Below are 26,158 nucleotides of genomic sequence, written 5' to 3' on the forward strand. Positions count from 1 at the left end.
TACCCCTGGAACCTGTCTGGATGGTTGCAAGGGGAGGGGGGCATGATGGGAGTTTGAAGGATCAAGAGTACAAACACAAGGAAAGCACACACACAAAAACACACAGGTGCACATACTGTATCAGCCCCTTAGAGTATTTGTGAGGTAAGACAGAGAAAAGTGACAGCAACGGTTGGTTTAAACTACTTCTGTGTACACTCAGCAGCAGAGCAGCTAGTGGAGAAAGCATAGGACTTTCATTTGTCAGCTCACTGCAGAGATAGCTCATGAAGGCTTAGGACAACAGCCTAAATTAGCACAGAAATGGAGACAAAACTGCAGTCTAGTCCTAACAAGTGTGACAAAATCTGATAAAAAAGGACTCAAAATCAGTTTAAAATGTAATACTTTATAGATTCACAGTGGATTTTACCGTTTGAATACCATTTGCAGCGTAACATTGTGTAGTTGAATCAATTATTGTTTTATTATATTACTTTGAGGAGCAGCTCACTTGTGTTTTCTCATTTTTACTGCAATTTTGATTACCAGAAGCATTTTCTGTTCTTGTTACAAGACTACGATTTCCCAAACAATAAAAGAGCACATTTCTCAGGTGATATTAAGTCAAGGTTGTTTTCCTATTAATCCCTGCTGTGGAGAAAAAGAGTTGTCAATCTGGCAAAGGAACAAGTGTCTACTTGAAACGACAAATGATGATAGTTATTCTAAACAAAACCAATAGAAAATAAAAAGTAGGTATGTTTAGTTTGAGTTAGACTTTAAGGTGTGAGTCCTGATCTGCTGTCTGACAGCTCCAGAGCACTTCCAACCTGGAAACAGTCAGCCTGGACTCCCACGTGTTTCATAGCATTAGTCCCAGCTCGTTAATTTTCCCAGGCTTCGTGATGGAATCAGGTCGGGTATAAAGGAGGCACCTGGCCACAGCAAGAGACACAAGAGCAGGGAGGACTGAGTCGCGCGGCAGCTTGTCCGTACAGAAAAAAGAATTTAGAAAATTACAAAAGAAAATGAACCCAAATATCTCAGTGTTCAGTTTATCTCTGCTTTTACTGCTTCATCTGGTAGGAGCCAAATCCCTTTCTGATCTACAGGTGAGTTGACCTTTTAACTGATGACAAACTAAGGTGACATGAAGATGCCATAGGCCAATCAATACGTCTGTCTAAAAATAAAGTTAGTGTACATATTTATTTTTTATATTTATAGATGTGTGCAAACAACGTACAGCCAGGCTGAGTTCATTATTATTGTGTGTTTGTGTTATAACTACCATGACTACAGTAGATGTTTCAGCGAAATACATTATGAGGAAAATGTTTTCAGTTCAGGTTTGTGGTCTTCATCCCCCCCCCAGAGTTTAAAGCAGCTTCTAGAAGAGGAGATCAACGCCGCGCCGTATTACTCCTCCGAGGAGATGGAGGTGGAGGGGAGAGATGGAAACACAGTCAAGTCGGTGTTCGGAGCTCCAGAGCAGCACCCGTGGGACTCCTCCGACCCCAGCAACTCGGCACTGCAGGCGGCCAAAGACAACGTCCGAGCGCGTCTCTTCAAAGATCTGATGAGGACCTCCAAGCGCTCGTGGAGCCGGTACAAGAAGGGCGGGCTGAGGAGCTGCTTCGGTGTCCGCCTGGAGAGGATCGGTTCCTTCAGTGGACTGGGATGCTGAAGATGAAGGTAGGAACTGGGGAGAGATATGAATGGAATCCTCCTGTTTATTCATTTTTAATAATCGCAACAGAGAGAAAAAGAGTCGGAGAATAGAGCTTTCTATAACGTGAAGCAGAGGTAGGCTACTGTCAATTTAGTCCTCAAGGTGTGGGCAAATATGTGACAATAGTAAATGGATGACAATTTCTTTTCACACTCACGGGTGTTATGTAGTGTGTGATGCAGAATATCAGGGCTAAGTGTAGAAAAAAACTCAAACTACTACAGCACATGACTATATAGCCTAGTATAATAAATGAAGGTGGCTTTACACAACTAGGAGAAGAGACACATTTAGGTGTTTAATCTTATACATACATGCATTTTGCTAATCTATACATAATGCAGCACTCACATGCCCAAAGCCGAAAATGAAGAAAACTATTGGGATTAATGAACAAAAGGGCCGATAGAAGAATACAGATTCAGAAAATTGTTTAAAAATCTATCCCATGAATAGTTTGTGATGTATTTCAGAAAGAGTTCATTGTAATTAGTTGCACTGAAAATGAAAGTGCATCAAAAACCTTTATTATTACGAGACACTGGGAATGGTGCCACTGAGCATCTGCACTGCAGCTGCTGGAGGCCAAGTGGCTCATTGCTCAAGGGCATCAGGGCAGCAGCTGCAGTTATATGGCAACATATTTTAATGTGGTGCAGTAATGGATTTTTGTTCTGTCAACAGGCGTAGATGACGCGGGGATCAGTGTGACCATAAGCAGCAGCAGAGCTCCTCTCACAGTCCCACACCTTTAACTGACACTGACAAGGCTCTCCTGTCCATGGTTCCCTTTCTCATATGTCAGCTATTAAAAAATAAATTATTGTAAATGTATTTATTATTTATTTTGCATTTTTGTTGCATAAAGTAGAGTTGCAATAGATTTCATTGTAGTAAAAATAATTATTTTGCATAATAGTTGAGTCTGTGATTCTTTTATGTGCACATTTGAAAGCAGTTTACTCATTTTCAGGGAATATTGTCATGCTGGGTGCACGTTTATTAAGCCAATGTGTTAGACAGGGAACATGTCATTCATAATAATTTCATGTTTACATTACCATCAGATGTCAGAAGTTACATGTTCAATTTGAACTATTTTGGGTTGTAAAAGACGCCACGGTTTGAAAATAAACATGTGGTGCAGGTGATATTTGAATCACATATGAACAGTTTATGTTTTAGTTGAGTAACACGACTGATTTCAAGTTTCAAGATGACACACAAGATGTCCTTGATTGGACACAACAAACCTATAATAATCCAATTATATATAATAATAATAATAGATTATGAAAGTTAAAAAGTCTAAAACCTTCAGATAAAAGATAAAAACCTGGTGAAACATCAACAAATCCAGATGTTAGTCGCATAACAATTCAATCAGGAGAGACTTTTTTGCAAATATGCAAAGGTTTATTGTACATATGCATAATATGAAATGTACAGAGTCCTTGGAGATTAGACTCCACCGTAAAATAATTTTAAAGGGGTAGAGAAGCCAAGACATATCCCCCCGATGGAGTCTAGACACTGGTGGTGGTGAAGGAGCCCGAAGACCGGACCGTCCCCAGGGTGCTGCGGGTGACGATGACTGGAGGTGGAAGGGGAGGAGGAGGGTTGCACGCTTTGCCTGAAATGACAGCTGACAGCAGCAGAGAGAAGAACAGAATTAAAGCAGGGATGCCATGCTGTGATTGGCTCATGAAATTCATGGCCAATTCTGGTTGGTTTAACAGAAACGTGAACACCTCGAAACAGCTGATCAGTTTTAGGAAAAGAGAGAGGTGGATGAAGTTTAGAAGTCTTCCTGAAAGAATTTATGCTGAGCTTCATTAGTGTCATAGTCTGGATATTAGAGCGGGTGACCTACTAAAATACAAAACTCATAATGCAGAGACATAATATCATGTGGTTCCACAGTGACGACGGGATCTGTCACCAACATGTAATTGACTCTAACTTACTAATTTATTTAACACTAATTTATTGACTTTGGCCACATATTCTACAGATGAGCATGTCCAACTTGAATGTACGCAGAATGTGCGCGTAAAGTGTGTTTAGGCAAGATCCACACACACGTCTTAGTTACAGCATCACTCCTACACCTGCTGATTAGCCTGTTACATATCACACATATTTATTAACAAATATGTTGAATGGAAATGTAATTATTTTACAATGTTAAAGCCTACAATAATTTCGCTTGAGAAAAATCATTTTCTACAACAACTTAACTTTTAAAAGTCCTTCTGAAGCAGTGGTGAACAAAGAAGAACTAACACCGTAGGCCTACTCAAATAATGTACTTATGTACGAATTTGAGGTACTTTTACTTAGCCTAAGTGTTTCTATTTTATGCTACTTTATACTTCTATCTACTACATGTCAGAAATATTTGTGTATATCCTACTTTGTACTTTCAATTTCAATTCAATTTTATTTATAGTATCAAATCATAACAAGAGTTATCTTGAGACACTTTACAGATAGAGTAGGTCTAGACCACTCTATACTTTACAAAGACCCAACAATTCTAGTAATTCCCCCAAGAGCAAGCATTTAGTGTGACAGTGGTGAGGAAAAACTCCCTTTTAGGGAGAAACCTGGGACAGACCCAGGCTCTTGGTGGATGGTTGTCTGCCGGTGCCGGTTGGGGGTGTGATGAACAGTGGCAATAACAGTCACAATAAAGATAATGGAACTATGACTAGAAATAGTAGTTGTAGTAGTTCATGGCGTAGCAGGGCACGGCAGGGCGTTACAGGACGTAGCAGGACACTGCAGGGCGTAAGCTCCCCAGAGCTAGGTTAGTAACAAGCATTTCTGGGACAAGGATGCACACAAATGGAAACAAATTTATAGTACTGGTTAGAGCTTGTAAAATACAATACACTGTTAAATAATAAACAACCTTTTTGGCTGGTGAGCTCTTAAGAAACAAACACAAAGAAAAAAGACAACAGTGTCTGCTTCTGGTTGGGGCTCCTCGTCATGTTTCAGACGCCCCCCCAAAGAGACTTCTTCTCCTCCATGGTTTCATTAGAATAACCAAGGTCGTATTATCCAATATTTTACAAATAGAAGCAAACAATAGAGAAAAATCCAAAATGTGAAAACAGATTTGTGTTGCAGATCGTTGTCCCCACCACTGTATTAACAATAATACAATAACGGCAGTCAGTTTTATTATTGATTCTTTAAGTACATTATAATGTCTTAAGTACATTTTTGAATGCAGGACTACCTGTTACTTACTTCTAATGGAGTATTTTTACATTGTGGTACACTATTATCATTATTCCTCTGCTGTCCTTATGGCAGCTTAGACAGACACATAACTTCATGAAAGTTTATTGGAACATATTTGGTCGCCTAGAAATGCCTTCAGCTTTCTGATAACCAAGCTACCGCTAGCGTTAGCTGGTAACTTAAGGGAAGGTTTGGCAATTTTCTGTTGGGCCATAGGCTACATGCAGATGAATGGTGCAGGTACCTGGAGGTCCCTGTTACCAGCAGGTAAATAACTCTAGCTGGATGACTCGCTTCAGAAGGATTGAAAATCAGCAACTTTTCCAACTTCAGCGTTTAGCTTAGCGCAGCGCTATTGCAGCCAACCATAAACACCACTGGCTTGGCCGTGTCATCCTCCCCAGCTCCACCCTCTCGTCAAAAATGGCCATGTTCAGTTGCAACAAAACTAAAATGGCCCCTACCACTAAACCAGCAATCCACAAACCAATGGGTGATGTCATGGATGGTACGTCCACTATTTTACAGTCTATGGTCTGTGCTGTTTCCTGCTGAACAGAAGTGTACAGTTAGATCTGAGGGGGTCATTCTCTGTGGGTTCGTAATAGGTGACCCCTTTGACATTATAGATAGTCATTTGATCAGTTACTAATATAAAATATTGATTGCAGCCTTCAAATTTCTAATTACAGTTAATATAAGACAGATTGTAATAACTATGTAATGTGAGACTTTGATGTTCTTGCTTCCCACAACTGTGGCTTCTTGACTTCTCCTGTCACATTACATACTGTTACTTTTTTCATCATCTAAAGTTTATGCAGTCTTGTGTGTGTGCAAATAAAAAATAAAATAAAAAAGAGGTCACAGTCTGCCATAGAGCAGCACCCTGAGAGCTGGTGGGACATTTGCATCATTTTCAGGAACTCTTTAGTAGAGTGGTGATCTGAATTTTGTTCCGCCCTTTGAAGGCTGAACCAGCACACCACACCACAATCATGTTCACCCTCTTAATTTAGTAACACTGTCTGTTAGTTTACTACTTCCCGTAGCTCATTGACAACAATGCCCAGTGTACAGGGGGGTTGGAGTATGTTTCTGAAACAAAGTAGCATATGGAAGCAGCTATGTCATACGAATGCCCCATATCTAAGAGACAACGCTTTAAAAGGAGCAGTTTCCGACAGCTCCTGTTATCAGAATCAGGTGTCAGGAATGGCAGTCCAATTCCTGGCATACCTACGTGTGTCAAGTCTATGCATAAAAGAGGGCAGACTGCTGCTGTGGACTCTAGCAGCCAAACAGCTCCCAGGCAAAGAAGACATAGATCATCCATCCATCCATCCATCCATCTATTGATACGACCAACAGGAACTCCCAGGGAATCATGCATCTGTCCTGTTTCCTCCTCCTCATCCTAAACCTGCAGCTGTTCAGCACATATCCCATCAGCACAGGCTTGACTGACACTGACATAGACATCTTAAAGGTGAGTCTTTAAAGGAGTGATTCTGAAACTTGGGTTTGGAAAGTTCACGTTTTCTAGACAGTTCTAGGGAACATGGGTACAATTTTAGGAAATCTGCAGCAGCTTTTTATTTTATTTAACTTTAATAATCCCAGTTATAGATTGTATTGTATAAAGATCATCACTCAACACAACTTCCTTTATGGAACCTCTGGGACCATGTATAATTTAATAGGACTCTATGATTTGATATGTGGTTACTGAAGTTCAATTTGGTGCTCTAAGCAAATACTAAGTGTAATGAGTATGTAATAAATACATAATGCTGTAGTCTAAAGTTGACAACATTTACTTAAAGGACATGTTTATTTGGAGCCTTCACTGTTGGAAAAGATCACTAATGCTTCTTATTGTCTAAAAATCTGCTTCTTAGGCATAACAATGCTTGAATTTGCTTCCAGAAATGTCTGAAGGCTTCTCCTGTAAATGTTTATCCTCATTGGAAAAATGACATGTATGTTTTTATTATGCAAGATTTAGCCTACAGTATATGTGTTTGTTGCAGGTGCTCCTTCAAAGATTAGAGGAGTCAGTTCCTAATGTGGACCAGAGAGTCCCTGCAAGGAGGGACAGTCTGGACAGCCTGAACATAGAAGAGGCAGCAGATGGACAGCAGCCCCAAACAGGACTGGATGAGGAAGCAATCAGGGAGTTTTTCTTAGCAAAGAACCTGAAGAGCGTCGGCAACAACTCGCCCAGGAAAACCTCAGGCTGCTTCGGTCGACGGATGGACAGAATAGGCTCCATGAGCTCCCTGGGGTGCAACACTGTCGGCAGTAAGTTACACTAACGACATCCACAGAAAACAGTAAAAAAAATAGCTCCAAGTGTATTTTTCCCTTTATGCTTTCTTCATAATGTATTTATTCTGATATTATACATGCACATTTGTATCATTAATGAACGGTATCAGGATGTATGAATAATCTTAACAGCTGCTGTTGTTATCGTGTTCTCTTGCAGATCCAAAGTGAAGATGAAGTCTTAACATCGGAATTCTGGAACTGCAACGTCTCTACAAAATATATTTTTATTTGAATGCTATTTATTTACTAATATTTATTGAATATTGATGGTGGCTTACACATATATTTATAGGACTGTTCTTTATGTACTGTTGAATGTTTTAATAAATGTTTACGACTACACACCATTGAACCGAGCATTGTTTGAGCATCATCATGCACAGCAAAATAGTTAGTAACCACACACACACACACACACACACACACACACACACACACACACACACACACACACACACACACACACACACACACACAGAGATAATAATGTGAATCAATTCTATAATTGTTTAGGTCATTTTTTGGGACATTACATAGACTTACAAATATAAGGGGGTAAAAAACCCTGCAGCCTGGGGTAGAAGGTTGATTTCAACATGAGAAACCCAACTTCTGCTGCTGGCAGTAAATGTCCCAGTCACATGGCTGTTATTGTCCTACATCTATCTAACATGAGACTGCCAGAGACAGACACTGAGATGATAAGAGAAACACAGACACAAGATTATGAGGGGCCATCTGGGACATTATTCACAATTCCCTCACAAACATACAAGTGAAATGCTCTCACACACTCTAGTGAAATGCTTTCATACACACTAGTGAAAAATTATACTCTCACATACTATACTGAAACCTCATGCACACACAACTGAAATGCTCGTAAACACTACTGAAACACTCTCATAAACGCTACTGAAGCATTGTCATAAACGCTACTGAAACGCTCTCTAATAATAATAATAGATAATGGTGTGACTCTGTCGAGACTGTGAGGGACAATAACTGATAACCAGACATGTATAAAGTACTACAGACCCAGACTTGAGTAAAAGTACAAGTGCTCTATCAAAAAAGTGACTTGAGTAGAAGTTGAAGTGCTCTTTAAGCACTACACTTAAGTAGAAGTACTAAAGTATTCAACATTTTTTGTACTTAAGTATTTAGTAGTAGTTTATTTTAAAATGTACTACTCAAGTACTGAAAGTAAAAGTACAAGTATTGTGTTATGTAGTTATTAAAGAAAGTAGTCAAAAGTTTGAATATCATATTGTTTATATTATTTCAAATGTTTAGCCTAAAGGAGACTCACAATTCCTTTGGCTGTAGGCAAAGGAATTAACAAATATTAAATATATAATATTATATTAAAAATAACAAATATTAACAAATACTGAAATAAAATGTACAATTATCACACTGTGCAAGTAAAATGAACATCCTCTCCAGCACAGTAACGATTAAAGCCCCAAAAAACGAATCACACACTAGCTAGTAACCAAGGGGGTAAGCGTCTCATCACAACCCGAACCTCCTATGGCGCCATTTTGATGCTAATAAGCACTCACCCCCCGTTAGCATCCCATTGACTGCCATTCATTTTGACGTCACTTTGACAGAGAATAACTTTACATCTGAAGAGTTTAAAGACTCTATTTGTCCATTGTTTATTTCTAAAGAAACACAACAATGTATAAAAGGCTCCATTACCTTGTACCTCACGTTATGGCTCCGTAGCAGACGTTTTTATAAAAATAGGCTAACGATTGGGTCATAACCACGAGACTTACTGTCTCATAGTAGAGGAATTACCGTATAGTACAGGAGAAGCTCTCAGGCAGTTTGGACTTTCATTAGCTGTTTAAGTTTAATTACTAATGTTAACTATCATTTTAGTGATCAATAATTAGCCTGTGCCTATGTTATCTCCTTACATATACCTACGCTCTCCGTCTCTGCTAGATTGGGAATGATTGGGATTTCTCTCGGCACAGCTACCAGAAGACTTCCAACTTTCAGACAGGTTGTTCACGTCACATTTACGTCGTCTCTCTCAGTTGGAGGCTGCTCAGTAACGCTCAGCGCTCACCGGAAAAGTGCTTCTAAAGGCCTTCACTGGTCTCCGTCCAGAGCAACGGGGTCTGTTGGTCCAGTTTTATAGTTGAATGAACATGGCGACTCGCATGTGGACTGCTGCTGCTGTCGCCGTATACTCAAACAATATTGCTAATTACGCAAAACCCTTGTCGTCGTACAAAAGTGGCTCACGCCATCTCATATCGTCAAGGCAAAGTGCTACGATCACTAAAAGTTTGTTTGTAGCAAGTTTAGTCTTGGTGCTACCCCTACTCCCTGTGCGATGTTGTTGTGCCGGTTTAGCTGGGCTTGGAAAGTCTCAGCACGGCATTAGACCAAACGCATTGAGCCAACATGCTATTTATGAAGCTCTGCTAAACAATGGCCAAGCTACCCTGCCAAATCATACAGGTATCCGAAGGAAAATAAAATCAAGATGGCCCTACCAGGATAACCTTCTGCTGCTGACAATCATTCTCTTGGCTGGAGATGTCGAGCTTAACCCTGGTCCGTACAGATCCGGTATTGGTGACGCCGGCCTCTCCATAGACGCGCATGGCTATCGCTTGGGACCTCTTCTGGACTACTGGTGGGACAACAACAGCAATCGGAGTTTGAACGTGGGAGGAGGCCGAAGACCATGCGGGTGCTCGTGGATGGCATCGATGGACATCATGTTGCAGTCTTCCCAGGATGCGCTGAATCCATGTGTGGCCTCCGGTTTGGAGCGAGGAATACTCCGGAACTTTGACGCATGCCAGCGGTGAGCTTTCATCACTCATGCCACAGACGCTGGGGATCTCTACACCGGTAAAGCGGTCTGTTCGTGTTAAATGAAAACTTGCTGATCTCAATCCAGCTATCAGGAAACACTGTAAGTTTACATTTTTCCAAACTCTAAACCATGCAAAAATTCTATGGGACCCACGCTTCAAACCAAGGGGATTACTAGGCGGACACATTAATATCCATAGCATGGTCTCAAAGAGCGATCAAATGGAACATTTACTAAATAATTCCAACCTGGATTTTCTTGGTGTCTCAGAAACGTGGTTAAGTAAATATTCCCCAGAGGCAGTCGTTATTGTATCTGGATACAATGTCTTCAGAAAGGACAGAGACAAAGGACGAGGGGGAGGCGTGTTAATCTATGTCAAAGACACAATCAAATGTAATCTGATTGAATAGTCGCCTGTATTAGATATTGGATAGATTGGTTATCCCCTGAAATGTCATTTATTTTAATTTGCTTGTATCGTCCTCCTTCATCTACCATTGCTTTTTATGATAATTTACATAAACTGTTAAAACAATGTCAAGAAAGAAAGGAGCTAATTTTAATGGGCGATTTTAATATAAACTGGGAAAATAACTTTGACCGGAATAAACTTAAATACATAACAGACAAATTTAATCTTACCCAGTTAGTTATTGGTCCCACCCGCATCACTCACTCCTCTCAGACGCAAATTGATTTAATGTTTACAAACAGACCGGAAAGGATAACAAAATCATACAATTTATTAACAGGTTTATCTGACCATAACATGACATTACTGGGAAAGAAACTCACTAAAAAACGTTTTAAGAACACAACCACAGTGAAACACTATCATCCAAGTATTCCTAAAAATGATATGGGTAAATTCAAATCTGCTTTAAATGACATCGACTGGACTGATCTTTTGGCTATTGAAGATATAGAGAACAGTTGCAATCTGTTTTCAGGCACTGTTAATACTATAATATCCGCATATAGCAGAATAATGAGACATAGACCAAGACAGAAAAATTCTCCACCTTGGCTCAATGAGGCTCTCTGGAAACAGATGAGGGACAGAGATTCCTCACTAAAGATTGCATTTAAGTCAGGACTTAGAAGTGACTGGTATAGTTATACATCTCTCAGAAATAGAGTAGTAAGGAACATAAGGAAAGCCAAAGCAGATTTCTACATAAAAGCAATTGATGCTGCAAAGGGAGATGGGAAATGAATCTGGAACAATCTTAATAAATTACTTGGGAAAGATATTCAGCATTGCGCACCGGCACTTGAACTGAAATTAAATGGAATCATAACCAGAGAAGACGACATTATAGCTAGCACCTTTAACAATTTTTTTATTCAATCAGTTGAAGAATTGACACAGAATTGCATTGCTAGTAATACAGTGAGCATTCCTATTGATATTGACAAACCTGTTTTTAGAATTGAGGAAATTAGTGAACTTGAGGTAGAGAATACCATAAATTCATTAAGGAACTCAAAAGCTAAAGATGCCTTTGGTCTTGATTCTGTACAAAAACTCATAAACAGTCTTTAATCAAACCTCTTACACATTTAATCAATCTATCTATTAAACAAGGTATTTTCCCAAGCCCTTGGAAAACAGCTGTGGTAACCCCCATTTTCAAGGCCGGTGATAAAACACTAACTATGTTACTGTAATACTAGGGTTCTTGGAACAAATTCCGGGAGTCGAATATAATTTAAATAGTAAAAAAAGTCAATACAAATCTTGGGGCGTGGCAGAAGTAGACTAAAAAGACGTCAGCAGGAACAGCCAACTCAGGAACAGGCTCAGCCAACAGACAAGACATTAGCAGGAATAGCAAACTCAGGAACACAATAATAATAATAGGTAAAGGTTATTGTAGAGCAAGCCGGTCTTTATTGCTGACTTTTATTGATTTAAAAATGGTCCTCCACAAGCTATAATCAGAACTCTGGCCATGGCAACGCTTTACTGTACAGAAATAACAGACTGTAGAATGCTGTAACCAATCAGAATCAAGTATTCAACAAGGTTGTTCTCTATCTATGGTGTAATCACCATTAATAGGCCTGTACAGCACTGGACATTGGTTTACTGTATTTTTAGTATAAAAGAAGTTCATCCAATCGCCCCTCAGTGGTCACTACAGATATGAATATATTATTTTGACCATGTGTGAAAGTATGAATATTGAATGAGAATGTCCGTGTGTGTGTGTGTGTGTGTGTGTGTGTGTATGCGTGTGCGTGTGTACCCCCTTATATTTGTAAGTCTATGTAATGCCCAAAAATGACCTAAACAATTATTGTATTGATTCACATTATTATATGTGTGTGTGTGTGTGTGTGTGTGTGTGTGTGTCATTGACTGTCCCTCAGGTTGTAGCATCTTTATATATATATAAAGGGCAGCGTAATATGCCCTGTCTTCTTCTCCCAGGAGGATTTTTAACTTTGAACGGTCGTTCAGCTCTTTGAAATCTGAGAATACAGAGTAACATTTGTTAAAATAAATGTTCCTTGTTTTATTAAACGCTCTGTTAAAGGTGTATTCTCCCCGCTGATCCTTTCCATGATGATCTTGTTGGTTAATGCCAACACTGCTCTGTTGAGGATTGAAAACAGAGTCTTCAGATTATTGCGATTTGTCGTCCTGACATCCTGAAAGCCGTGCGATAACAAAAAAAAAACAAAGAGCTAATCCACAAAATCAGCGTTTTCTCTCTCGTCTCTCTCTCTCTCTCATTGTGTACTTACATGAGCTGATATTTTATTTGTGTTACTTTAGCCTTTTCTTTCACTGCAGTCTGTAGATTATAGTGCCCCAGTGATTACTACGTTGCATATCTGCGAAGAGGAATAGAGCAACAGAGCAAATCCCCCCCAACTAAGGTTGTACCAAAGAAGTACTCCAACAGACTAGGGTTAGATGGAACCAAGCGATTGGATTGGAATATTGTTCTGCTATTTACAGTCACTGTATTGTCAGAGTTAAAGAGCAAAATGATTAAAGGAGAACTATTATATACTGTTTTCAGATTCATACTTGTATTTTATGATTCTACTAGAACATGTTTACATGCTTTAATGTTCAAAAAAACTTTATGTTTTTCATACTGCCCATGGCTGCTGCACCTGTATTCACCATTGGCATATATATAATGGACCAACAGATCCCGTGTCTCTGGACGGAGACCAGTGAAGGATATTAGAAGCTCTTTCCCGGTGATGGCTGAGCGTTACTGAGCAGCCTCCAACTGAGCTTGAAGACGTAGATGTGACGTGAACAACCTGTCTGAAAGTTGGAAGTCTTCTGGTAGCTGTGCCAAGAGAAATCTCAATCATTCCCAATCTAGCAGAGACGGAGAGCGTAGGTATATGTAAGGAGATAACATAGACACAGGCTAATTATTGATCACTAAAATGATAGTTAACATTAGTAATTAAACTTAAACAGCTAATGGAAGTCCAAACTGCCTGAGAGCTTCTCCTGTACTATACGGTAATTCCTCTACTATGAGACAGTAAGTCTCGTGGTTATGACCCAATCGTTAGCCTATTTTTATAAAAACGTCTGCTACGGAGCCATAACGTGAGCTACAAGGTAATGGAGCCTTTTATACATTGTCGTGTTTCTTCAGAAATAAACAATGGACAAATAGAGTCTTTAAACTCTTCAGATGTAAAGTTATTCTCTGTCAAAGTGACGTCAAAATGAATGGCAGTCAATGGGATGCAAACGGGAGCTGATGGCTTGGTAGCATCAAAATGGCGCCATAGGAGCTACAGGTTGTTGACAGACGCTTACCCCAATTTCTAATCAAAGTCCGTGTTCAAACTCTCCGTTGGGAGGTTAGAGTTGATGAGTCAAACAAACATGGGAGAACCAAGGAGAACGCTCTTCGTGTTCCACGTGAAACCACAAGTCAATGTTGACTTATTTTAACACGTGCATACGTTAACTTATGTAACATACTTAAACGGTAATTTTGGTGTTTTTCAATCTAAATGACTAATGTGAAAAAGAAATTTGAAATTGGTCCAGTATTGAGCAAAAGCGCTGTAACGTGCACCTGTTGCAGGTACAAGGATGTGTAATCCAGGAGAAAATCTGTTTCCCTTAAAACGTCATTCAGAATGCAGTTTAGTTGTATGGGAATGTAGTTCTTTAGGAGACAGGGTTGAGTGATGGGAGTTTGTAGATTAGCCTAGGCCTTTTTCAGTGTGTCATTTATGTTATTCGCCAACTTTATACTTGGGACATGACATGGGGCTAATTTAGTAATGTTTGGTACTGCTTGCATTCAATTTAGCATAACCTTCTCAACCCTTCCTTACAAACTGAAACATAACTCAAAACCAAACAGAATCATTATAAATATTGTGTACAATAAATATTAATGACATTGTTTCCTTCTTCTACTAATCTAAACCACGTAGCCTCCCTGTAACCCAGGGGAAGCAGTTTTAACCTACTATGGTATTTTTAAGGCTCAGGAGTGTGAACAGTGTTAAGTATTTGCATGGTGAATGCTGCATTCCTGTCAATACACACCATGTCTGAGCTCAGAGCTCCAAGATGGCTCCTGAGGTCATGCCACTGTTGGTCGGTAAGTGTGATGATACACAGACACACACACATCACCTACCACCAGGCACCACTTAAAGGGACATCTGACCAGCTGCCTTATCATGCAGAGGTGTCAGAATGCACTCGAGGTAATCTACCAAATGATGAGCCACTGACACTGAATGTCTGTTGCATAGTGAGTGTGTGTGTGTGTGTGTGTGTGTGTGTTGGCATGTATATAAAATCTTGCAGTGCAGCCTGTAGTATCAGTATTCGCAGCAAAAGGATAACATGAGGACTGCGGTCCTGTGGGGCCTGCTGGCCCTGCTGTGTCAGCACACACTGGTTAGCAGCCACATACTGGGTAGGACCTCTTCAACCAGTGACCTGGCTCAGCTCAAGGTAAGAAACCATGTAACCCTTTTAGTCATCACACCTTTCTGTCTGATGACTGCACATTGGAAGGTCAGGTATATTCATAATTAAAGCCAGGGAGTAAGTTAACAATGTTGTGAATTCTAAGGCCAAAAAATGAGAAAATGTTTTACAGTAGCTGTTGGGGCTGTTGTGTTTATCCACATTGTGTCCAAAAACTCCTCCTAGTTTTGGTTTCCGCCACTGACTCCATAGCTACCACTGAGGACACTGAGGTCATGTCCTCTGTACTTTTTTCAGTACTATTTTACGTTATTAAAAACTGTCACAGTTCTCAGACTGATTACAGTATTTTTTATATCCAATGTTTTATTCAATACTTCAATAGTTTTTTATTTATTTATTGCATGACAATAGACAGAAACAATAAGGGATGCACCGATCCGTGTGTCTGTGTGTCAGACTGGGAAGGAGTCTATAATGCTAACAGTAATATTTGCCGCCACCAATAGTACTACTGGTACTACAACCACCACCACCACTACTACTACCTATGTTAATCATAACAATAATAATCATAATTATATTGTATATCATAATAATGATAATAACAATAACTATAATGGCACTTGGAGAGTGCAGACTTCCACCAAGGCCATGAATTATTTCACATTGTAACGAGTGAAAATTTGAGTATGCCCCTTGATTCGGATCCACTCCAAAATATAATGGGTTCTTCCTTGGTCCATGCTTCACCCTTCAACCAAGTTTCATGGAAATCTGGCCGTAGTTGTTATGTAACCTTGCTGACAAACCAAACTGAAAACATAACCTCCTTGGCGGGGCTAATGATAATAATGATAATGAAGTCAGAGAGTGTGTTTGCAGAACTTATTGTTACCCTTTTCCAACTTTTCCACTTTTGGCGCCTGTGTTTATTTGTGTTTATTGCAGAATTTTATATCTGACAGTGTGGACAAGGGTGTTGGAAATTATTATTATAGCATTTAGAGCTTCATGGTGGGAAATAAAATGGTGACATTTAATTTGACAGGGTTTCTGAACTAATTTATACCAAAGAAACTGTGGACAGTGAGGATAGTTGATAACAAATTTTAGTCAAAAACAAGATTTTCATGTTTAATTGTCACTTCCATCCAAATTCCAAGTTTGCTTGAGAATTGATAAAACTGTGATATGTTAGGTATCTAGATGATATTTCCCAGGGAATTAAGCCACACATTCCAAATGCACAATTCATGGTGCACATGATCTCGGTCTCTCCTCAAAGGTATTCATGAAAAGGAGGTTTCAGATACTGTCACAATCCAACATGCACCTCATAAGATGCAAGCTGAGGCTAAACATGTCCCTGCCCATCTTTTTACTAGAGGCACAGAGATGAAACAGATCTCCCAACCCTGAACCTAACCCACATCTAACCCTGGGTAACAAGAATAGTTCTTAACTGTTCTTTTAAAAGTGTATTAAGAACTCAACAACCTTTATCAACTCCAGCAGCAGTAATTGTGCGTTTCCATCCGTTACTGTTATGTGAATATCAGGACTTGGAGGCATCGTAGTCTGGCTCAACGGATGTACATTGCTGGGATAAAAGCCTGACATCCCGTCCCTTTCCTTTAGCTATCTCCGCTATCTAATTTGTAGGGGCACCGTCGCTGCATTCCTGGCTTAGTGCCGCCCAGGAAAGTTCTGTTTGGTTTAAAGAAATACACACAAGCCAGAGCTTTTTTTCCCTATCCCAGAATAGATAAGTGGTGTATCCAGACCATACTTGGAGATAGGGCCGGCAACGTGAGATAAACTGCTGGTGGCACTAATTCTCTAGTCAATGCCACTAAACCATTACAAAGAAGAGTTTCATGTATATCGTGATTTTTTTCACTAAGTCTGTGTCCTTATATATATAAGATTTTTTTTGCCACAATTCAACCTGAACCTCAATTTTTATCAAATTTGTGCCATTTCCACTTTTCAAAGTGCTCATATTATGCTTTTTTTTGGCTTTTTCCCTTTCATGTTATACATGTATATCTTTTTTTGTGCATGTTATAGGTTTACAAAGTGAAAAAGCCCAAAGTCCCCCCCAAAGGGACTTACCATCTCCAACAGAAAACACTGTTCACAAACTGCTCCAAACAGCTCTACTGTAGTCCAGCCAGCGTTCGTTTGGCTTGATTTTTATTAAACTTGGTTTAAGGGTGTAGCGGGGGCCAAGGAAGAACCCATTACATCTTGAAGTGGATCCCAATCATGGGGAGATACACAAATTATTTTTCACTTTTATCAACATTGCGAGATAGGGCATTTGTGCTGCACTTATGTGGTGTTGAAATAACTTTGAATTACTTCCTGACTGTGAAAATTCACACTGCATTAACATTGTGAGATAGGGCATGCCTTGGCGAAGGTCTGCACTCTCGGAGTGCCCTTCTAGTTGAGAAAAGGTTTGTTACAGACACAGACTAAATGATCCTTGTGGTCCAAGGCTGGATCAGTTCCAGGAAGTGTGCACTCTTCTGAACATGCCTAAGTCGACAGACGTGTACTAAACCGGTCTGTTAAAGCCCTATACAGCTATGCTCTCTGCTTACCAATCGCCTTGGGACGTGCAAAGTCAAGGTCTGAATTTATACTTTAATGCCATAGTTTTTTTTAATTTTCATATATATTTTTTTAATTTTCATATTTTATATTTATTTAAATAAAAATAAAACAATTTAAAATCCCATTTCTAGCAGCCAACAAACACCACCACCAGAAACACTGACACCAAGTTCTGGGCTATCCCTAGTTACAGATTTACTAGAAGGCTTATGTGTTTCCTGTTAATGTCTAACTGTAACATAACCAGTGGGAATGTTAACAGTCTGAGTTTTGAGTTTTAACCCATCTTCAACTCTCCATACCAGTCTATACTGGAGCGCTTTGAGGAGACTCTTGCTGATGCAGCCCAGGAGGAGGACTCTGAAGCTGATTATGAAGGGACAAATCAACAGCCTGAGAACAGCCAGGCCAGCCAGGGTCGGAACCAGGACCAGGAGGGGGACCAAGAACCTTTAATGTCAGAAAGATCTCAATTACCAGCTGAGGGCCACAGCAGGACTGCAAGTCAAAGGAGCCGTCTGCTGGACCTGCTGATGACTGCCAGGAAACGGGCCTCTGGCTGCTTTGGAGCCAGGATGGATCGAATAGGAAATGCCAGCGGTCTGGGATGCAACAGTGGTAGAGGTAAGACTGCAGCTGAGGATGGCAGAAGGAAATCAAATTAGGATTTAGATCAAATATACTGAAGCATAGGGTCAAAAGCTTGTGCTGGTTTGGTGGTCATTGGAAGAGACAATATGCATTTTGACTATACATGCAATCATAGAACTCTGGTTATTCATGGTCCCCAGAGGATGATGTTATGTGGCATTGCGGTAAAGTCCCGACCTTACCTCACCATCAGTTTCAAATATCCTGTGTTTTTGGTTAACAAGTTGTTCTCACCATGTTACTCCCCCTAAAATCATAAATTGTCATTATACCATTATACCAGAAACAACACATTCATCAGTAGGCTTTAGAGGTGGTGGAAGGTGTATTTTTTAACTTTGCAAAGCGGCAGGCTAACTGTTTACCCCTGCCTCCAGTCTTTATGCAAAGCTAAGGTAACCACTTCCTGACTACAGCTCTGTTTGTACTGTCTCTTATTGTGGGATGTAACGACCACTGCATGACACAACATATGCACAAATACAAGTCACACTAAATTACTAGTTATTTATAACAAATCCTTTTTTGTGTTTGTGTCATTTTCCCTTCAGGCTAGTCTGACAGTTTCCTGGGACACATGTTGGATTATAGTTTGATCTCCAACTGAGGACACAACCAAATATATTGCATATGTATGATTTTGCATTAGTCAAAGTTCAACTGTGTGTGTCTTGTATGTGTTTTTTTGTTAGTTTGAAGTGACAAATGGGCTGCTTCACAACTAACAAATTCTGTTGATTCCATTATATACTGTGTAACATTAACGCCCTAAGAAAATACATTTGGGTTGATAACAAATAAAATAAACTCGTTTTTTCATATGTAGCATTCTGTCTTTCTTTCAAACCTGCACCATTAAGTACTCAAAGTTTAGTTTAGTCGAGCTCTCTCTTCATTCTACACAGCAGCAGTGACATGAGGAAACTTGTGCAAATCCTTTTGCAAACCTGAACAGAATAACCAGGGATTGAAAATGAATAGACAGATGAAAACTAATTCCATCTAATGCTTCTAACTTGCTAACAAATAAACAAAGATTGTTGAAAGAAAGAGAGAGAGAGAGAGAGAGAGAGAGAGAGAGAGAGAGAGAGAGAGAGAGAGAGAGAGAGAGTGATTCATGCAGGAAACATGGCTGTGACTCACCTATCAACGTGCATTAGACAAGGCAACAAGAAGGAGACGTCACTGTGGGTTATGACAAAGTTTCCGTCACACGGTTCTGTCCAGTTACATTATGGAGATTAATTACGGTAAAGCGGAAGAGGTAACATACCACTTAAGCATTTCACCTGATGGCAGCAACCAACCAGACAGTTGTTGAGGTAAAACTACCAAAACGGACATGAGTCCATTTTTGACCCCATGTGTTTAATGCCATTGGAGCAGGACAGAACAGAGTGTTGAGGGGGTGCTGGTGCCAGTGCAGTCTGATCATAGTGGTGATAAGGACAGGTGCAGGTTTTGTTTCCAATGTAGATCAGACTGACCATATTGCTAACTATGCACCTTATCAGAGAGAGCCACGTTACCGGTTCATACCATGTGGAAAACTTGGAACTGCTCTTTAGAGATCTACAGTATCAAAGTGGATATCCAGCATGAACATGCAACCATTCATTCTCACTCTATACAACTGTCAAGTTCACTCGCTCTGGAATGAGTCTGAACTTGAAAAAGATTGATAGGAATAAGACGGGTCACACTTTTGTGTGGATCCATCGAACACTTTTACAATACAGGCATGCACCCTGTAGCTTCACAGACCAGAGGAAATATCCACGAAGCACCTTTACACATGTTTTAGTAATGTAGTCAGTCCGTCTATTGTGTTTATTTTACTGTTGGGCTTTGTTGAACTAGTAAGGTCACCGTAAATGACGACGCTGTAGCTAGGGTTGCCACCCATCCCTTAAAATACCGAATTGGCCCGTATTTCAAAATAAAATAGGGCATCCCGTTTTGATTCAATACGGGACGGGGTTTGTCCTGTTTTCCCAAACTGTTTTGAATGCAGCATCAGAGATTGTGAAACAAAGGTTTCTGTTCATGTAGAAGGAATCAACGTTTTAACATGTTAACAATGTTATGGAGAAGTACTACACTACCCACAATCCTAAGCATAACAGTGACGCCTCTGATTGACGTTACCATGGACACGCCGCGAACAGCTGGTGAGGTGAGCTTGTTAACACTGAAGTCTATCGTTGGTTTATGTACACATGTAGGTCACGATTTTCTCGTTTATTTTGTGTACAGGTCACGATTTTCAACCATTGACCATTTCACGAACTGCCATGACACTGGGCTGCTCTGGGGGACGCAACAACGAGGAAATGAAACGCCACACGCCGGCCGCAACAACGGGACGGACCGCCACACGCGGGACGGTTGTGGTTAGGAAAGAAGAACGAGGAAAGGAACCGTCACACGAAGGGTGCAATCCCCGGTCTCCTGGGTGAAAGTCCTGTGCTGTTTGACCCATCCACCACCCCGACCAACCTCCCTACGCGGATTTTTGCCTTATCAATACTACTCGCTACCGTAATCGTTCTGTGATCACGAAATATACTTCCCATTGAAATACATTACTTTAAAATTCGTGCTCACCACACGAAAATAACGACATTAACGTGTTCAGTACACGAATCAATAGATTCAATAACGTGACCATTTAGTGCTACCTTTTATATTCAATTCAACATCCAATTTGTTCAACAAAACATGCTCGATCCTCACTCCTCGATGTGCATTTTAGGATTGGGACATCCTTCAACATGGCGCGCTGAGAACGATTTCCGAGGAGTGGAGGAGGTACAAATAGGCCCATAGATTACCAAGTGTCTAGAGTATTTTCCCCAGTGTTTAACATGTGCTAACACAGGGTGTTTTTGCCACTCTCTCTCTTTGTCCGTATATTCAAAATGAATACGGGCAGCCATCGAAAACGTGATGACCTCATCCACATTGTTGAAAGCATTTAAATATTGAGCCATGGCACCGAACATCTTTTAGATAACAGGAGCCTACAATTTCTGTTCTCCAAAACAACAAACTCCCAGAATGCCTTTTACCTGACTCACCTTCCACACTCCACGCCGCTGTCTTCAGACAAGTCATGCGGGAAATCTGTGTTTATCAGTGGTCCCCTGCCAACGCTGGCCTTCAGCCGACTCCTCACCCTAAACACCTGGCTCCAGTCCACCTGCTGTGCCCATAACTTTAGATTTATTGACAATTTTAAAGGAACAATTGTGTCCACCCAAACAAGCTGGGCAACTCGATGCAAGCGGCTAACATACTGCACGCAGCATAGTCCTCTCCATGTGATTGACTGTTTACACCACACAGCCCCTCCACAGAGTCTTCTTCCCTGCCTAGTATAATTGCTCACAATCCAATTCCCTTCACTAGCTCCCCCTACTGGTCTCGTCAAGCTGCTGATACCCCCCCTGAGCCCCTATACAATAACCTGTTCCCACACCAAGCAGAATGGGCATTCATTTTCCAGACCCCATAATTTGACACCAGTCTCCTGTACAAATGCTGGCCTGATTAAATCTCCTGTTTTAGTAACTTCACCTGTTAAATATCCCATCCCTACGGTTGTTACAAATAGGCAGTCCTTTCAGGTGAGACCCCACATTGTACGTAGGTGTAGCAGATGCCTGCGCCCCTCGGCTCAGCTTCTCCCTCCCAACTGTACATTTTTTAGCTCTCCTCGGACCACTGGCAAAGGTGGAGGGCTTGCCACGGTATTTAAATCCATCTTCCAGTGTCGACTATCGCCATCTGTCACCTATTCTAGCTTTGAGCTGCAGCTTTTTGAGCTAAATGCCTCACCTCTGATGCTGGTTGCGGTTGTATACCGTCCACCGAAATCCAACAAGGACTTCATGCAAGAGTTTGTTGATTTTATAGCGGGTATCATGTTAAAGTATGACCACTTTCTAATTTGTGGTGATTTTAATATACACATATGTTGTGAGGATAAACCTATGGTTAAAGACTTTTTGAATTGTAGTTATTCCTTTAACCTCACCCAGTGGGTGTCTGGCTCCACCCACATCAGCCCTTGTGCTGTCCCATGGCTTGTGTGCTCATATCAATGAAATCTATGACACTTGTATATCAAATCATTTCAGAGTACAGTCCGATGCTCTGTGGTCAAGTCTTCTCCTGCATCCCTCTCGTCTACCCAAGGAAGTCTTTGACACTGTTGGACCATGTGTCCTATCACTGATAAATACCTGTCTTGTGTCTGGTAATGTGCCAGCTGTTTTTAAACATGCTGGTGTGCAGCCCTTGTTAAAAAAGGAAAAGCTCAACTCCTCTGTTCTGTCTAACCACAGGCCTATCTCGAAACTGCCGTTCCTCTTTAAAGTCCTGGAGAAAGTAGTTTTGACCCAGCTGCAAACATTTTTAGTTACTCATAATGTTTATGAAAAGTTTCAGTCTGGTTTTAAACCTTGTCATAGCACTGAACCCGCCTTTTTAAGAGTTTATAATGATCTAATCTTAACTATTGAGTCCCTGCCATCCTGGTACTCTTAGACCTCACCGCTGCCTTCGACACTGTTGACCACTCAATCCTCTTGTCACGCTTGGAACAGTGTGTAGGAATTAAAGGTACTGTACTCAGGTGGTTCCAATCATACCTCACAGATAGGAGCTTCTCTGACCACCTTGGCGATTACTCTTCCGAGACAGCCCCATTAACCTGCAGTGTCCCTCAAGGCTCAGTCTAGGCCCTATCCTATTCTCATTATATATGCTGCCCTTGGCGTCCATATTTGAAGAACATGAGGTCTCTTTCCACTGTTTTGCAGATGTGCAAATTGATATGCCTTTAAATCTAAAAAATAAGGGCTCATTGCAGCCCCTGCTTGATTATCTAAATTACATTAAAAGATGGATGATCCTAAACTTCCTCAACCTCAACAGAGACAAGACCGAGGTTATAGTGTTTGGACATCGCGATCTGGTTGATGTCGGCACTCTAGGCCCACTAGCTCCTAATATTTGCTCCACTGTAAAGAGTCTCGGTGTCTATTTCGCCAGCGCCTTTAAATTTGAAAAGCAGATTTCCTCCATTGTCAGGTCTAGCTTCTTTCAGCTGAGAAATATAGCCAAGGTAAAGGCCTGTCTACGTCTTAATGACTTAGAGAGGTTGATCAAAGCCTTCATAACTTCATAACTTGATTACTGTAATTCTTTGTATATGGGTTTAGACCAGTAATCTATTCAATGCCTGCAGCTAGTCCAAAAGCAGCTAGCCCAGTACAATAACCTCAGTTTTGTCTGAGTTTAAGATCAGGAAATTGTAGGTCATCCAGGAAGTCCTTAATGCATGCTTGAAGTTTAACTGACTGGTTTCGTCTGGCTTGATTGATAGGTATAATTGGGTATCATCCGCATAAAAGTGAAAATTAAGTGTTCCCTAATAATATTGCCTATAGGAAGCATATATTAGGTGAATAGAATTGGTCCAAGCACTGAGCCTTGTGGAACGCCATGGCTAACTTTAGCGTACCTGCAGGATTCATCGTTAACATTAACAAATTGAGATTGATCTGATAAATAGGACTCAAACCAGCTTAGTGCGATCCCTTTAATGCCAACTAAATGTTCTAGTCTCTGTATCAGGATGCTATGGTCAATAGTGTCGAATGCAGCACTAAGATCTAGTAAGAGAAGTACGGAGACAAGTCCTTTGTCTGAAGCAGTTAGAAGGTCATTTAATTATTAATTATTAGTAATTTTCAATTTTCTTTAATTTGTCAGATGGCTTAGCTGAAGAAATATTTTGCATTAATTGGTGAAGATCAATAGGAGAAAAGCTGTCTAAATATATGTCAGGTTTTAAAGCTGTTTCTAGTGTTCCTGTGTTTGAAGCTAAACCGTTAGAAGTTAAGGGCAGGAGGTGATGAATGGTATCTCTAATTGTTATGATTTTATCATTAAAGAAGATCATGAACAGGAACGACATTTACTTTCAAGTTTTCGTGAGGTTTGTTTTAATTTGCGAGTTTGGGAGTTATACCAAGGAGTTAGTTTCCTTTGCTTCATCATTTCTTTTTGAGGGGAGCAACAGAGTCTAAAGTCGACCGTAGGCAGGCCGTAGCAGCGTCTACAAAATTATCAATTTGGGAGGGACTAAAGTTAACATAAGAGTCCTCTGTTATATTAAAGCACAGCATTGAATTAAATGCTGCTGGAATATCTTCCTTAAATCTAGCTATAGCACTGTCAGATAGCAACAACAAATATAATAGGCTGTAATGTTTTCCATGTTGGATGTTGAAGATTAAAAACAAGGCTTTCAAACGAGTTATAAATTAGTTTGGTTTTAGGATTAATTAACAGGCTTGAATCAAAGATGGCTGCAACTCTCCCTCATGTTTCGGTAAGACAGAATAGATCAATATTATTATCTGATATCAGCTTGTTTACTAGTACTGCTTTAGAAGACAGAGATCTGATATTTAAAAGTCCAAATTTAATTATCCTATTATGATCTATTGCAGTGGTGGTTTTAATTTTCATGAGGTTTTTGAGTTTAACTCCTCTTTTGTTTACTTTTAATTTAACTGATCTGAGCCGGGGAACAGACACCGTGGTTATGGGACTATGAGTGGGCGACTGCTGCAACAGAAGCACAGAGAAGCCCGTAGCACTGCACCTCTGATTCCTGGTTTCAACTCTGGGTTGTCATGGTTTAGGACCGGTATTAGACTCTGGGATGAATGCCGTCTCTCCTAATCAGACCAGGCTTTCCCCAGAACGCCCTCCAGTTATCTAAGTAGCCCACATCATTAACTGGGCACCACCCCGACAACCAGCGGTGGAATGATGAGACGTGGCTATCAGTGATGGAGTACTCGAGTCCGACTCAAGAATCTATTCTCTGGACTCGTGACTTGACTCGGACTGTGGACTTGAGACTCGACTCGAGGATATATAAAATCAGACGTTGGATGAAGTTTCTGACTTAATAGGTTATAAAAATTTGATATAAGATGTTACACTTTTCCTGTTTCGGACTCCAAGACCGGCCGGGAAGCAGCTGGGGAGACGTACGTCTATCCAGGGCTGATGTTCTTTTGGGGGTAACACCCTTTACTTCACCGACAAAAAATGAAGTCACCATGTCTTGAAAAGCTTCTTGTTTATTGTTAACTCACTTTACATCATCTTTGGGATCTCTTTTTTTCTCTCACTTTTTCTTCACAGCCACACATACGCTTCTCAGTCGGACACTGCTACCACTCGCTCTCCTTGCTTGACAACACACTCACTGATATCACTCACTCAATGCTGCATTCTCGCTCTTACTTTCACTACTCTCGTAACAAAGGAATTTATATTGATATATGCAACTGTAGTGCATGATTCGCGGGTTCCCTACTACATGTTCACATTTGGAAAATCCAGAGAGAAGGGCCCCGAATCGTGAAGTTCGCCTACACAGATTTTATATCCAATGCTGGAAAGAGCACCGCTAAATGTTGTTTAGAAAAAAGTCAGTAAATAAACTCCCTTTGCAATCGTGACAGTGGAGTCATTTTTGTTTAATGTAGACCCTCTTTTATTAGTAGATCAGCTCTTTAAAGGTGCCAGAGTGGAGAAATGTAGGCAGTCTTGGAATTCAACACAGACTCAACCTTGACGACTTGACTTGGACTCAAACTCAGGTAATGGTGACTCGGACTTGGACTCGAACACTGGGGACTCGAGACTCAACTCGGACTCGACAGTTGGTGACTCGACTACAACACTGGTG

General features: G+C 40.5%; 3 protein-coding genes and 1 long non-coding RNA gene across 4 annotated transcripts; 3 read left to right on the plus strand and 1 right to left on the minus strand.

The window, feature by feature from the left end:
• Nucleotides 1–831: 831 nt before the first annotated feature.
• On the plus strand, nucleotides 832–2,584 carry nppal (natriuretic peptide A-like). Its single transcript, XM_031283947.2, has 3 exons — nucleotides 832–1,094; nucleotides 1,358–1,677; nucleotides 2,399–2,584. Exons 1-2 carry the CDS (start codon nucleotides 1,011–1,013, stop codon nucleotides 1,667–1,669), a joined length of 396 nt encoding a protein of 131 aa, XP_031139807.1. The 5' UTR covers nucleotides 832–1,010; the 3' UTR covers nucleotides 1,670–1,677; nucleotides 2,399–2,584.
• A 3,656-nt stretch (nucleotides 2,585–6,240) lies between these two features.
• Nucleotides 6,241–7,645, plus strand: nppb (natriuretic peptide B). The gene is made up of 3 exons (XM_031284044.1): nucleotides 6,241–6,458; nucleotides 7,003–7,273; nucleotides 7,461–7,645. Exons 1-3 carry the CDS (start codon nucleotides 6,357–6,359, stop codon nucleotides 7,469–7,471), a joined length of 384 nt encoding a protein of 127 aa, XP_031139904.1. The 5' UTR covers nucleotides 6,241–6,356; the 3' UTR covers nucleotides 7,472–7,645.
• Nucleotides 7,646–14,998: 7,353 nt separating this feature from the next.
• Nucleotides 14,999–18,997, plus strand: nppa (natriuretic peptide A). Its single transcript, XM_031283990.1, has 3 exons — nucleotides 14,999–15,126; nucleotides 18,033–18,351; nucleotides 18,930–18,997. Exons 1-3 carry the CDS (start codon nucleotides 15,016–15,018, stop codon nucleotides 18,932–18,934), a joined length of 435 nt encoding a protein of 144 aa, XP_031139850.1. The 5' UTR covers nucleotides 14,999–15,015; the 3' UTR covers nucleotides 18,935–18,997.
• Nucleotides 15,030–17,098, minus strand: LOC116039184. The gene is made up of 2 exons (XR_004102280.2): nucleotides 16,497–17,098; nucleotides 15,030–16,459 (listed from the first exon to the last, which is right to left on the minus strand). It is a non-coding gene; the product is annotated as an uncharacterized LOC116039184 (long non-coding RNA).
• Nucleotides 18,998–26,158: the final 7,161 nt, after the last annotated feature.

Source organism: Sander lucioperca, chromosome 12 (assembly GCF_008315115.2).
Source record: "Sander lucioperca isolate FBNREF2018 chromosome 12, SLUC_FBN_1.2, whole genome shotgun sequence".
In the NCBI taxonomy this organism is placed as follows: Eukaryota; Metazoa; Chordata; class Actinopteri; order Perciformes; family Percidae; genus Sander; species Sander lucioperca.

Coding starts and splice junctions, on each gene's coding strand:
- nppal (XM_031283947.2), top strand. CDS start 1,011: ATGAACCCAAATATCTCAGTGTTCAGTTTATCTCTGCTTTTACTGCTT. Junction 1,095..1,357: donor AATCCCTTTCTGATCTACAG/GTGAGTTGACCT, acceptor TCCCCCCCCCAG/AGTTTAAAGCAGCTTCTAGA.
- nppb (XM_031284044.1), top strand. CDS start 6,357: ATGCATCTGTCCTGTTTCCTCCTCCTCATCCTAAACCTGCAGCTGTTC. Junction 6,459..7,002: donor CTGACATAGACATCTTAAAG/GTGAGTCTTTAA, acceptor TGTTTGTTGCAG/GTGCTCCTTCAAAGATTAGA.
- nppa (XM_031283990.1), top strand. CDS start 15,016: ATGAGGACTGCGGTCCTGTGGGGCCTGCTGGCCCTGCTGTGTCAGCAC. Junction 15,127..18,032: donor GTGACCTGGCTCAGCTCAAG/GTAAGAAACCAT, acceptor TCTCCATACCAG/TCTATACTGGAGCGCTTTGA.